This window comes from Merops nubicus, unplaced genomic scaffold (assembly GCF_000691845.1).
Source record: "Merops nubicus isolate BGI_N331 unplaced genomic scaffold, ASM69184v1 scaffold12769, whole genome shotgun sequence".
Lineage (NCBI taxonomy): Eukaryota > Metazoa > Chordata > Aves > Coraciiformes > Meropidae > Merops > Merops nubicus.
Genome location: NW_008633105.1, coordinates 3681 through 16311, shown reverse-complemented (window position 1 = coordinate 16311; position 12631 = coordinate 3681). Strand labels below are relative to the sequence as shown.

At 55.7% G+C, this 12631-nt stretch overlaps 1 protein-coding gene across 9 annotated transcripts in view; it reads right to left on the bottom strand.

The window, feature by feature from the left end:
* Nucleotides 1–1854: 1854 nt before the first annotated feature.
* Nucleotides 1855–12631, bottom strand: part of TPM2 (tropomyosin 2 (beta)) — a 14451-nt gene continuing 3674 nt past the window's right edge. The window contains exons 1-8 of one of the 9 annotated variants that reach the window (XM_008948138.1): nt 11313–11537; nt 8993–9126; nt 7257–7374; nt 7050–7120; nt 6749–6824; nt 6036–6098; nt 5257–5326; nt 1855–2159 (exon numbers count right to left, since the gene is read on the bottom strand). In XM_008948138.1, coding sequence (XP_008946386.1) covers nt 2077–2159; nt 5257–5326; nt 6036–6098; nt 6749–6824; nt 7050–7120; nt 7257–7374; nt 8993–9126; nt 11313–11444 — 747 coding nt within the window. In that variant the 5' untranslated portion in view covers nt 11445–11537 and the 3' untranslated portion in view covers nt 1855–2076. Of the gene's footprint in view, nt 2160–4729; nt 4925–5256; nt 5327–6035; nt 6099–6229; nt 6306–6748; nt 6825–7049; nt 7121–7256; nt 7375–8992; nt 9127–11312; nt 11538–12631 lie in introns of those variants that run through there. The other 8 variants (XM_008948140.1, XM_008948142.1, XM_008948139.1 and 5 more) reach the window with 8 other exon arrangements.

Sequence of the window (12631 nt, the reverse complement as noted above, 5' to 3'; positions counted from 1 at the left end):
AACATTCTGTGATTCTGTGAAATAATGTGACATCACAACTCCAATTGCAGTGGTGGCCAAGCTCTGGTACATTAGGCACGGGAGGACCGATAACCCCACGTGGAGCTGCAAATATTTTGGAAAAAACAGTTCTCACAAATAGTAAAATCCTTACTTGATATTGAAGCATAGGCCTCTTTAATTTATGGAAAAAATGAAGAAATTCCAAGGACAGGAAAGGAGAACTGGGGAGATGGAAATTGCCAGGACAAATCTGGCAGATGGACTACATTGGACCTTTAGCCCAGGACCAAGGATCTGTGGGATTGATTGAATGGATGGATGGGCTATTAAAGGAGCAGTTAAGGAAGCTAGGAGATAGAAACCTGTCTAGATATAGAACTCATGTCACAGATGCTTTACATACTCTCAACAATAGACCCATTGGGGAGATGGAGAGTCCCTTGATGTGCATGACTACGCCCAATTTGCAGATACAGCTTTTAACAACCCCGTTGGGAGCGGCTGAGAGTGCGAGGATGACGTGTGAAGAATCTCAATATCTGTGTAAGGATGGACACTCTGCGTTCTTACTATGGAGATATGATGGTGATGGCAGTGTCAGAAGTGTCTACACAAGGAGGATGTGTGCTGAATCTGACTTAGTGTACATCGATGGGCAGTGTGATGAGGATCTGAAATGTGACGATGGGTCCGATAGTGGTATCGTACTGTGCTGAGTAGATGGAACCAGCTTTGGACCTCAGTCAAGCCAGTGTATCCCTGTGTCCTGGAAATGCGAGGTGGAGAGTGATGTTTTTGCAGATGGTGCTAGTGTGAGGGTTGTGCTTATCCATGGCCAAAGGATCAAATAAAGTGTTGAGGTTAAACCCCCAGCCTTGAATGACAGCATATGGATGATGTCCACAACCAGGCAAGAAAGACCCTCCTGATTGGTTTTCACCCAGGGTCTGGCCAAACTTGGGTGGGAACTGATTAGGAGATCACCACCAGGTGCCCCCACCTTCCACATGAACTTGGAGGTGGGGCAAGAAGCCACCTCTATAAGAACTGACTCTGCTTGCAGTGGAGTTGGTGGGGGTTTGTCTACATGGTGCGTGTGCTGTGTGGGGATTCTGCTTGTTGAAAGGGCTTCCTGACTCTTCATAGCAAGTGGAGCTCTCAGGATGGTGGGGCAAGATGATGAGTCTCTTTCCTGGCAGTTACTATATGATTGGGATTGGACTGATCACCTGGGTCCTTCCATCTCCCATGGCATGGTTCCAGAGTCAGCTCGCTCCCTTCTGCGCACCTTGTGCTGTTAGTGAATATATTGACTTATTTCTCCCTCCAGTGGTCTGGCATGTTGGATTGTTGGTGTATGACTTAGGAGTGGAGGGAGGACTTTGGCTGGTGGTTTGCCTATTGATAATACCTTCTTAGTTGGGCAAACAGTCAGCAAAAGACATGGTCACACAGATGGCATCATGAACGTGAACCATGAAGCAGACTCCATGAAGAGATCAGAGACCTTGTGGCTTCCCCAAGTGACAGGCAGGTAACATGCCAGCTGTGGAAGAGGACACACCAGTGACATATCTCTATCACTGTGCACTTGAAGAAGATGATCAATTTGGACAGAGCTTGAGACTTGGAGGTTTTCTGTGCACTCCAAGGAAATGATGGGAGACAAGGGGATGCAGCCCAAACTGTGCCCATTATTGGTCCCAGGGTCCATGGCTGGAGACCTGATTACACTTGCCATACCCGCCCTAGACCCGAGACCCTGCAGAGCCTCCTGTGCAAACTGGGCAGGGAGACCCCTATGTCTCCCCGTGCCTGTGTCCGCCCACAAGGACCAAGCACACCCGTCCATCTTGTCAAACTGCTTTAATATTTAGACATGAATACAGGACAGAGCCAGTCAGGCTGTGCACAGACAAGACACCCCTGAGCCACAGCGTAAAGCTGCAGGGCTTTCCTTCTCAATGGGTGTGTGGATGTAGCCAAGATGCAGTTCAGCTGATGACATCCTGAGTGTGCCAGTAGGGTGCACGTGTGGGGTAGGGAAGAGGGACAGAGGCTCCCCAGAGTAGCTCAGAGGTTGTTAAGCTCCAACAAGGTCTGGTCCAGGACCTGGTGGATGCCCACATTCTCCTCTTTGGCACTGGCCAGACTCTCTGTGAACAAAAGGGACACACAGCCAGCCATACACATGGACACAGCCCAAGCATACCCAGGTGCAGCCAGACCCACACATACCACACCAAGCACAGACACACATGCAGAAAGACACTTCAGTACAGAACCAGCCGCTGTGTGGGATGTCCCTGCAGAGCAGAGTCCATACAAGCAGCCCCACCAGCCGGAATGAGGCTAGCTACTGTGGGATCTGCCAAAGTGGCCAGACCAGCCAGGACAGTCATTCATGGTGGGCAGTCCCCACTCTTCAGCATTTCCATCCTCCCATGGCGCTCTATTGCCCAGGGCCAGGCCCTCCACAGCATGGATACTGCTGATGGGTACCCCTCCATAGCCAGCCACCAGCAGGCTTGTCTCCCTGTTCTGCCCACAGCACATCCTGCCCTGGGCCATCGCCACTGTCTAGATGTGGGCTCACACACAAACCCTTAGCTGGCAAAAGGAGAGCCAGTACCCACTACATGACCCAGTGGTGCTCCATGAAGAGTGAAAGAGCAGCCGAGGAAGGCAGGCAGAGAAGACAGCAAAAAGAAGGAGCAGAGGTAGCAAGGCTGCAGGGATGAGCTCTGCTGGGCAGCCAAGGCAGCCTCTTCCAGCATTCACTTCCAAACAGCATCCTCCATCCCTCTAGAGGTGGGGATGGGATGAGAGCTCTGCCCACCCAGCCCCATCTCCTAGTGCTCCCAACCAGGTGCTTTCTTCCCCATTCCCCAACCCAGGTTTGGGGCAGCAGGTGCTTCCACATCCCCAGCTCCTGTCCCAGGCCTCCCAGCACCCTGCAGAGACCCCACTCCAAGGGGGTCCTCCCTGCATAGTTTGGGGTTACCAGAGGGGGAAGAGGTTGGCCATTGACTTCTAGGACAAGGGGAGGAATGCAGCAATACGATCCACTGCATCCCTCCCCCATAGGGCCAGACTGATGCCAAGTGACAGCCATCACTGTGTGGGCATCCCAGAACATTGTGAAACCCCTTGTTCCTCTCCCAAGAAAAAGCTATCAGCTCCAGAGGGCTCCCTGTCTCCCCCCCCAAGCAGGGTGGTTACCCCTGGGTAGATAAGCCAAGGCTCCACACACCACCTAACCCCAGTGGGGAGTAGAGGGAGGTTCCCAGTCCTGAGCCATCCTGGATGAAACAAGGCAGGGAGTGAGGCTGGTGGCAGCCCAGGTGCAGGAGGCTGGGTTGGGACCAGGAGTTCTTGGCAGTTAAGTTCAGTAAGGATGACCTGCAGCTTGTTAGTGAGAATGCATGTTTTTCTCAGCCTCCTGCTGGGAATGCTCTAGAGAAAACAGACATCAGCACATCAGAGGGAAGAGACAGAGAAAGGCGAGTTAGTGAAAAGAGACAGAATTCCTCAAAGTCCTCGCTGGAAACCTTGCTACCCAGCCAGCAGTAGGGAACAAGCTGGCCCAGAAGGAAGAGGCAGCCAGTCCTGGGGCAGGAATGGGGCCACAGGTCTATCAGTTCAGGGACAGAGTTATGGGGCAGGGTAGGATGCTGAGGAAGAAGAAGGATGAGGATCAGGGACCTGTTTAGGGCCAGGGATTGCTGCTGAAGGGTAGGATCAGTCTCTTTGGGATGGGAGGGTGATACAGGAGATATGCCAGGGCTGAGACTGCTGCTTGTGGGCAATATCTGGGAGTAGGGACAGAGAATGGACAGGACCAGATCTAACCCTGGTATTTCAGGCCAAAAGAGTCATGGAAAAGGTGGCACAAGATGAGGAAAGCTGTGTCCAAGAGCTGAGTGGTGGTGGGGGTCATCCCCTGGACAGAGGCACAAAGGGCCCCATCCTGCTCAGCCTGGCTGTTCAGGGCTCAGCCACAGCCATCCCAGGGGTCTCACAGCTTTGAGCTGCCCACAGCCACCTCCTACCACCTGGTTGCTGGCACCCACGTGAGACAGGCAGAAGATGAAAGACAGAGAAGCATGAAGAAAACAAAGGAGAAACAGAGGAGAGAAAACACTTTATTGAGACCAACTTGGTAACCCAGAGGGGTGGAACAGAAAAGAAAAAGTAATGAAATGCAAACTGAAGAGTGATGTGCAAAGGACAGAAGGGAGGCAGGGGTGAGGGAGGAGTGAGGGTCTGGGGGCTACCTGCCTGAGGATGGGCTGCCTGAACACCCAGACCCCCTCCTCCATCCCCTGGGCCTAAGCCCTCCTCTTTGTTTTGGTACTGGAGATACTGTTTTCCCTGTGCGGGTCCCCTTGGCCCTGGGCTCAGCAAGCAGAACCAGGGGGCTTTGCTGAGAGGATGTGGGGGGTCCCTGGTACTTGTGCTGCCAGGGAGACAAGGAGGGAGATACTAAAGCAAAGGACTCTTAGGCACAGCTCTGTTCCTTGCCAGGCAATGCTGGGGCATGGACATGCAACTGTGTGGGCTCCATCCACCCAGAGTGTGGGGATCCTGGGGGCTGTTCCCCTTCCTTGCCAAACACCCCTAAGCACCTACAACTTGTCTTCCCACAAAGAGGGGTATTGTGGGAACACCTTGGGCCAGCTCCTGTCCCAAAGGAGCTGACAGACAGGCATGGGCTGGGAAGGACAGAAGGGACAGAGCAGGCAGGGAAAGCAGTGGGATGGCCAGGCAGGTAAGTGGCTGAGCTGGGGAGAGGCGAGGCAGGCAGGGGGGTGCAATGCTGGTGCCCAGTGAGGGGCTCAGAGAGAAATGATGTCGTTAAACGCATTGTCCAGCTTCTTGCTGATGGCTTTGTACTTAATCTTCTGTGCATATACTTCATCTGCAGGCAGGGGGTGGGTGGGGGGAACAGGTGGTGGAGCAAGGTTGGGGGGCAGGCAGTAGAGAAAGTGTCTGTGAGCAGGGGGCTGAGGGCAGCAGGACTGTGTGGGCACAAGCAGCATGGATGTGGCCCTATTCCCCACCTGAGGGCAGATCTGCAGACCCCAGCAGCTCTGTGCCCCCACACCAGACACCATGGCATACAGCCTCCCCCCTCCCAGGACCTCTGGCCACCCTCTCACCTCAGCCAAGCCCTGTTCAGCCCCATTGGGGGCACATCCTGGCCAGTGCTCCCCAGGAAAGAGGGACGTGGGGCTGGTGAGGACATTTTACCTTCTAGGTCATCAATGGTTTTTTCCAACTTCACCACAGACCGCTCTGCAAACTCTGCCCGGGTCTCAGCCTGTGGGAGTGCAGGAGGGAGAGAGTGAGCTGCAAGGCACAATGGGGATGGCACGGGCTGCACTGCACCCGAAACCTACACCGTCTGCATCTCCTGGATCCACTCCCCATGAGCCCTCCCCTAGGAAAGACAAGGGCCCCATGGACCCCCACATCCTAAACCAGCAGCAGGGGTGAGAGCTTGCCCTCAAAACAGACAGCTGGGCAAAGTGTCTCCATGTTGGGCTTCCCATTTATCCCAACCTGTCCTGACCACCAAAAGCAGAGGCGTCATGGGAGCCCACACGCTTCACAGGTTGTGTGTGCAACCAACACTAGACAGATCAAGCCAAATCAGATATGGCTTGAAGTTGGTGTGTGCAAGGCACAAGTCCCAGCACATGTCCTGGGAGCAGAACACCACATGGGGCAGAGGTAAGCGGAGCAGGAGCAGAGCATAGCATGGGGCTGCATGATGCACCCCAGCAGGGCTGTGCTTCCTGGGGATGCAAACACAAGCCCTCCAGATGGGACAGGGACCCTCTCTGGGGTAGCAGGACCCCACAGGGGCATCCCAGAACCAGCCACCTGCCATACTGCAGGGTTATAATTTGAGGAAGGGTGAGAGGACACAAATATAACAGGGTCAAAAACCACATGGGATGGCAAACTTGTGCCTGCACTAATGCAGTGACAGCCCCTCTTGGGGGTCCTGGCACCACACCCCTTACCTCCTTCAGTTTTTCCCCTAGAAGTTTGATTTCCTCCTCGTACTTGTCCTCCTTGGTGGAATACTGCAGAGACAGAGATGGGCACTCATAAGCCCCACAAGACACCTCTGGCTATCCTTTGCCCTAGTGGGGGACTCCAGCACCCCCAGATCTCATGCATTCTGCCCAGCCCCAGTAGCCCTGCTGGGTCCTACCTTGTCAGCCTGGGCTTCCAGGGACCTCAAGTTGTTGGTGACAATTTTCAGCTCTTCTTCTAGGTCACCACATTTACTACATCCCAATCAAGGGACACCAGGCAGGGGAGCGGGGTCAAGGGGCAGGTGAGTAGGGAGAGCAGAAAGAGCAGGCATGGGGAAGGAGGAAAGAAAGAGAGAAAAGTTGAGAGAGAAAATTCAGGCAGCACAGGCAGAGAAGGAGCAGAGCCACTGCAAGCAGAAGCTGCTGGGGCACATCTCTTGACCCATTTCTCATGCCTCCTCACAAGGATGCCTTGTGCATCGCTGCCATCCAGGTTCCCACCAACCCTACTGAGGAAAGTAGGCATGGAGGGATAGAGGAGCATGCCTAGCCTGAGCCTGCCAGAGAGGGAGGCAAGGGGAGGTCGGTGGCAGAGGTAGCAGTGTAGAGAGGAAAGAAGTGGCTCTCACGGTTCAAGAGACAGCGACAGAGAGAGGGGGGCTTCTGTGCTTTGCCCTGTGCCCCTGACCCAGTACCTCTTCCTCTGAGGCAATGAGGGATTTGAGAGTCTGGTCCATAGTCCGCAGTTCTTCTTCCAATTGTCTCACTCGGCTGGGGTGGAAGAGTGGCACCCCGGGGGGGGACAGCAGAGAACAGGGTCAAGGACATGCTGCTAACAGGCTGGCATCCCCCTGCCCCCAGCCTGTGAGCCCAGGGACCACTCCGACAGCAGACTCTGCTGCTCCTGAGGAGAGGTATCTCCAGCCCCATGTGGACACACAGCCCCTCCCAGCTGCATGGGACCACTGCACACTGTCCGCTGGGAGCCTCACTCACCTCTCTGCCACCTCTGCCCTCTCCTCTGAGCGCTCCAGTTCTCCCTCAAGGACAGCCAGCTTGTGGGCAACCTATCAACGGCAGCAAGGAGCGCACATCAGCTCTGTGCTTGCCCTGGCTCAGTGCACAGGGCTGTGGAAAGGCAACCCCAGGTGCCACCAGGGGGATCAGCACTGGGGGAAGGGATATGTGAGTGCAGACACACACCTCCTCGTATTTGCGGTCAGCCTCCTCTGCTATGTGCTTTGCCTCCTTCAGCTGCATCTCCTGGAGCTCCATCTTCTCCTCGTCCTTCATGGCCCTGTTTTCAATGACCTTCATGCCTCTGAGGAAAGCCCAAGCCAAAAGATGTTACTGCTGTGGTTTGAGGTAGCAGCTGCACCTCCCACCTACCCACTGTGCCCTGACCTTGACATCCTCCAGCGCTGAAGACTTGGGACACTGGCACAAGTTGATCACCTCACATGGTAGGGTCACACCAGTGGTACCCTAGGGATGCTACTGAGCAGTGGAGCTGACCCCAAGGCCACCCCAGGTCTGTCCCCCAGAGCAATATATGGCCACAGTGCCTCTCAACCAGGCAGGTCCTGAGCCCATTGTCTGGGGAGGTTAAAATGTGTGCAACCCAGGATGAACTGGCTGCAACCTCCACAAAAGCAGCCTGACAGGCCAGCAAATTTTAGGAAACGCTAGAAAACATCCCATGGCAAAGCATTTTCCCATTCCGGGGTGACCCTCACAAGCAGGGGGTCACTGAACCCCCATGGCAGGGACTCCCGCAGACTCTTCTCTTGCTCAGATGCTGTTGCTCAAACTGGTCTTTGCCAATGGAGGGAAGAGCTCGTGTAACTGTTAGGAATGCTGTGACATGTTGAAGTGCTGGGGTTAAACCCCCAACCTTGAATGACAGCATATGGATGATGTCCACAACCAGGCAAGAAAGACCCTCCTGATTGGTTTTCACCCAGGGTCTGGCCAAACTTGGGTGGGAACTGATTAGGAGATCACCACCAGGTGCCCCCACCTTCCACATGAACTTGGAGGTGGGGCAAGAAGCCACCTCTATAAGAACTGACTCTGCTTGCAGTGGAGTTGGGAGGTTTGTTTTCACAGTGCATGTGTTGTGTGGGGATTCTGCTTATTGAAAGGGCTCCCTGATTGTACATAGCAATTTGAGTTCACAGGGTGGCGGGAAGAAAAATGAGACTTTGGGAAATTTCTACATAATTGGACTCATTATCTGGCTGGTTCCCTCTCCCATGGCATGGTTCCTTGGCCAGCTCACTCCCTTCTTCACATTCTTTGCAGTGAGTGAGTGCATTGACTTGTTCCGCCCACTTCGGATCTCTGGGGTGTGATGTGGTAGCAGAGGGAGAAGTTTGACTGCTGGTCTGTCTGTTCATGATAATATCATTTTATGTTGGTCAAGTGGTCAGCAGAAGCCATGTCCAAGCATTCTCATACAACCTGAGTGCCCTTGCCTGCATGGCTCCTGCCTGGTAAACCTGCTTGCCATGACGATGAGGAAACACGTTCTGCAGGACTTTTTTTTGAATGAGGCTGGTTTGTTCTCAAAGGTCAACCACACTTCCCAGGTGCAGAAGTCCCCTCCTGGGCTGTTGCTCAGCTCTCAAGAGGAGTCTGCTCTAGGGCAGAAAACAGGCTCCAAGTACCCTCTGGCTTTGATTACAAACTGATATTTGTATAAGCATCAGATCAAATTTTTCAGGATTTTATGGGTGCCCTGAAATTTCAAAGCATGACAAGAACATCCATATCTTAAGGACTTCTCTGCATCATGGTTTTGCTCTTTTTTCAGGAAAACTAACACAAATCCCATAAGATCGCTTCAGGGGGATCCGCAAACCTCACTGTAAAAACAGGGGGGCTGTCTGCAATTAAGGGTGACCCAATGCCATCCTCGCTGTCCCTCTCCATTGCACCTCTCGCTCTCATCAGCTGTTTTCTCAGTCTCCTCCAGCTTCTGCAGGGCAGTGGCCAGGCGCTCCTGGGCTCGGTCTAGCTCCTCCTCCACCAGCTGGATACGGCGGTTCAGGGAAGCCACTTCAGCCTCAGCCTAGGGCAGCAGAAAGCCTTTGGTCACTCTATGTGGCATATGTCTCTATATAAAAAGTGGTTTTGGCAGTTACTTTTGCATTTGCTATCCAGAACACCCCTTGGCACTGTGCAACAAGCTCAGCTGGGGCATGCATCCCGTCACCTTTCTATAGGGACAATAGGACTCCCTCCATCCCTAGTGCTCTGTTTGATGCTGGCTCCTCCTGGCCATGCAACCTGAGCCTGGCATGTGTAGCCCCTCCACTTGTGTCCTTACAACCTTCAGCTCCCACCTTGGAGAGGGACAAGTCACATTAACCAGGGTAGGGTGGCCAGAGTGGCCATGCTGTCTCAGGGATGGTATTTGGAGTTTGTGGAGCAGTGAGTAAAGGGGGAGGAATGCCCTGTGCAGCTTTGCTCCCAAAAAAGGAAATTGAAGCTGCTTGTGGATTTCCCATTTACAGAGGTAGCAGATCAAGCTGGGAACCTCTTCTGCAGGGATCCCTGGCCCTGTACAACAGGGCAACCTGAACCATGGGAACCTGTGCTCCCTCCCCCCAGCTGAAGTACAGCACAGCACTGGGGGCAATGGAGCATGTTGCCCTCAGTAGGCTGGAGCCTGGCCAAGCTGCAGCTGCCAGGGCCCAGGCTCCCTGCTTTCCCCAGGCTTCCCGTGCACGCGGCCAGGAGCCAGGGCCAGCTGGGAGCAGTGGCCCTGGCCCCCAGCAGCCCCTTGACACCTAGCCACATGCTCTTTCCATTTGGTAAAGGCCTTCTGCCTGCTCCATTACCACCACTGGGAAACACTGCCTCAGCAGCTCCTGGTTCCACTCCCCACTGGGGCAGGGCTGCAGGGAATTAAAACCCCAGATGCAAAGGGATGAGCAGCAATTAGACTTTGACGTGGGGAGCAGTCCCATGCACCAAGACACAGGGAGGCATGTACCAACCTGGGGGATAATGTCTCCTGTTTATTCACAGGCTGCAGCAGGCCTGGCCAGCTGCAGCACCTGGTCCCGGCACAGGGAATGCACTAGGGGACATTGGTCAAAGCAGGGGGGCTGTGGGAGCAGCGAGAAGCTGTCACCCTGCACCGTCCCACTGAGCACCCGTGGTCCCCTGTGGCAAACCAGTAGGGTGGGGACGGGCACAGCCAGCACTGCTCCAAGTGGGGCAGCCTGGCAGTGTGCTGGGTAGGTGGCTAGCCCCATGGCTGGCACAACAGCTTCCTCCGCCCCATGAACATCCTCTTTCTTGGCTCACTGAGATCTCATCCCTGGCCAAACCACCCAATGGGGAGCTGGGGCTGGCCCCCACCAAGGTGATGTTCTGCTTGTGGTATCTGCCTCATCCTGGCAGGAGCTTTTTTCCCAGAGAATTATCACCAGTGAGTCAGCACTGCCTGGATGGATACTCAGGAACATGAGCTCTCTAGTAGGGCCCATTGATTGGCGAACCGATCTGTGGCTGCAGGAAGGGGCCATTTCCTCTGCACACAGCCCAAGTGACAACAGCCCAGGTACCACACCCAGCTCTGCTGCCCCTGATATGGTGAGGATGGTAAAGGAAAGATGGAAAAAAGAATTCACAAGCTCCAACAATAAAATAGCCAAACCAGAAACAAGCTGCAGCCTAGAAATGCTGTCCCAGTGACACAGAGTGGAAATTTTGGCCCATGGCAGTGCAAAGGAGTGGCTTGTCCCCCACAAAAGAACACACGGGAGAGCCAAAAGCTCTCTGACTGCTGTGGCCCAGACTGCAGAGCTTGCTGAAAACCAGACAAGGGCCTGGGTGTGGGATTTTTAGCCATACATACAGCTGTCTCCAAGGCAGAGGATCCTTTCCCAGGATCTGCCTGGCCCCAAGCAGAAACAAATTAGAGCTGTCTGCTGACTGCTTCCCTGTGCCCCACCAGCCGAGGAAGTCCTGTGGAGCCCCGCTGCACGGGGCATCCTTCGCATGCCCGTGAATGAGGCAGCTGGAGGAGGCAGCTCGGAGGCAGAGACGCTGCCGTGGCTGTGGATGGCAGCACTCCCGGGACCTGGCAGAACTCCGTCCTGGGAGCAGCCAGTCCGGCTACCGGGGCGGGGGGGATGGCTGGGACCAGCCCACAGGGAAGGATGCTGGCGGCGTTGCTGGAGCCGGTGGGGTATCCCGGGGAGCTGCTGGGACGCCTCCCGGCTGCTGCTCCACCCTGCTCCTTACCCACTCCCGGGCCTGCCGCTTGGCATCGACCTCCCGCTGCAGGTGCTTGGCGCGCTCCTCCGCCTCGTCGGCCACCTGCTGCAGGCTCTGGATCTTCTTCTTGACAGCGTCGATGGAGGTGGTGCCAGCCATGGACCGGAGTGGCAGGTGGGGAGGCCGCGCGGACAGAGCCCTTGTGAAATCCGCCCGGCTTGGGCAGGAAGTGATCAGAAAGTAGCTGCTCCCGTGGCCAGCCCTGCCTCCATCTCTTTCTGCTCCTCCTCCTCCTGCTGCCACGGACCGACATGTCTGCCTCTCCCCCGGGAAGCACGCACCCCTGGCTAGGGGATAGTCCCCCCACTTCAAATAAGACATAGTGTGCCCTCCTGGGCAGGGCACGTGGTCCTCCCCAAGTAGGGTACACTATCTGACAAGATGCACAGTGCCTTCTGGACAGGGCACACAGTCCCCCCACCCCAAGCAGGGCACATGGTGGTGGCCCCCCCCCCGCAATAGGGGTGCACAGTCCTACCAAGCTCCCCCAGAGTGATGGAGAGGAGCCCAGAGAGCGGGCCAGAGTCCAGAGCCTGGCCCCTGTGGGCTCCCATAGACATGGGAGCAATGTACGCATGAGTGCTCCATGGGTGCCCCACACATCCCCTGCCACAGAGCCAGGGCTCTGCAGGGGGCCCATGGGGCAGAGCCCACTCCTGTGCATCCTCCCAGGGGAGCTGGAGCTCTGGGGCACAGCCAGATCTCCAGCAGCCATCCCACTCAGCCCCTTGACATCTGCTCCCCCAAGCAGGGTCAGCAGCTCTGCAGAGACCCATGGGGGACCCTGCACACCCCAGCTATCCTGGGGACTCTGGCCCATAGGGGAGGCCAGTTCTCAGCTCCCAGCTCTGCATCTTGGCCAGGGCACATGCTGTGATCCATCAGGAGGGGCTGATACTTATGGCACTCAATCCTCCCTTAAGGAGCTCTAACAGCTCTGGCTGCACTTCACATCTGCCTCCAGGGATGCTAATCCCTGGGCTGACCCCACTGGCTGCCCTCGGCTCCGGGGGCAGGGGGCCCGCGGGGGACCTAGCCCCACCCTAGCCACATCACCGGCAGCATCCTGCAGTCCCGCATCCCCCTGCTAAGCGGCAGTGGAAGAGCCCGTGGGTCCCCTGGGAGCATGTGGCCTCGGGCTTGGCCCCAGTCCTGACCAGTCCCACGACACTCCCAGCCTGATGCCTGGATGCTGAGAGCACTCCCAGGACGGTGTATGGGGCCCAGAGCAGAAAGCGTGGTTCCTGCCAGCAAAGAGGCAGGCGTGAGCTGGCTGCCAGCAGGAA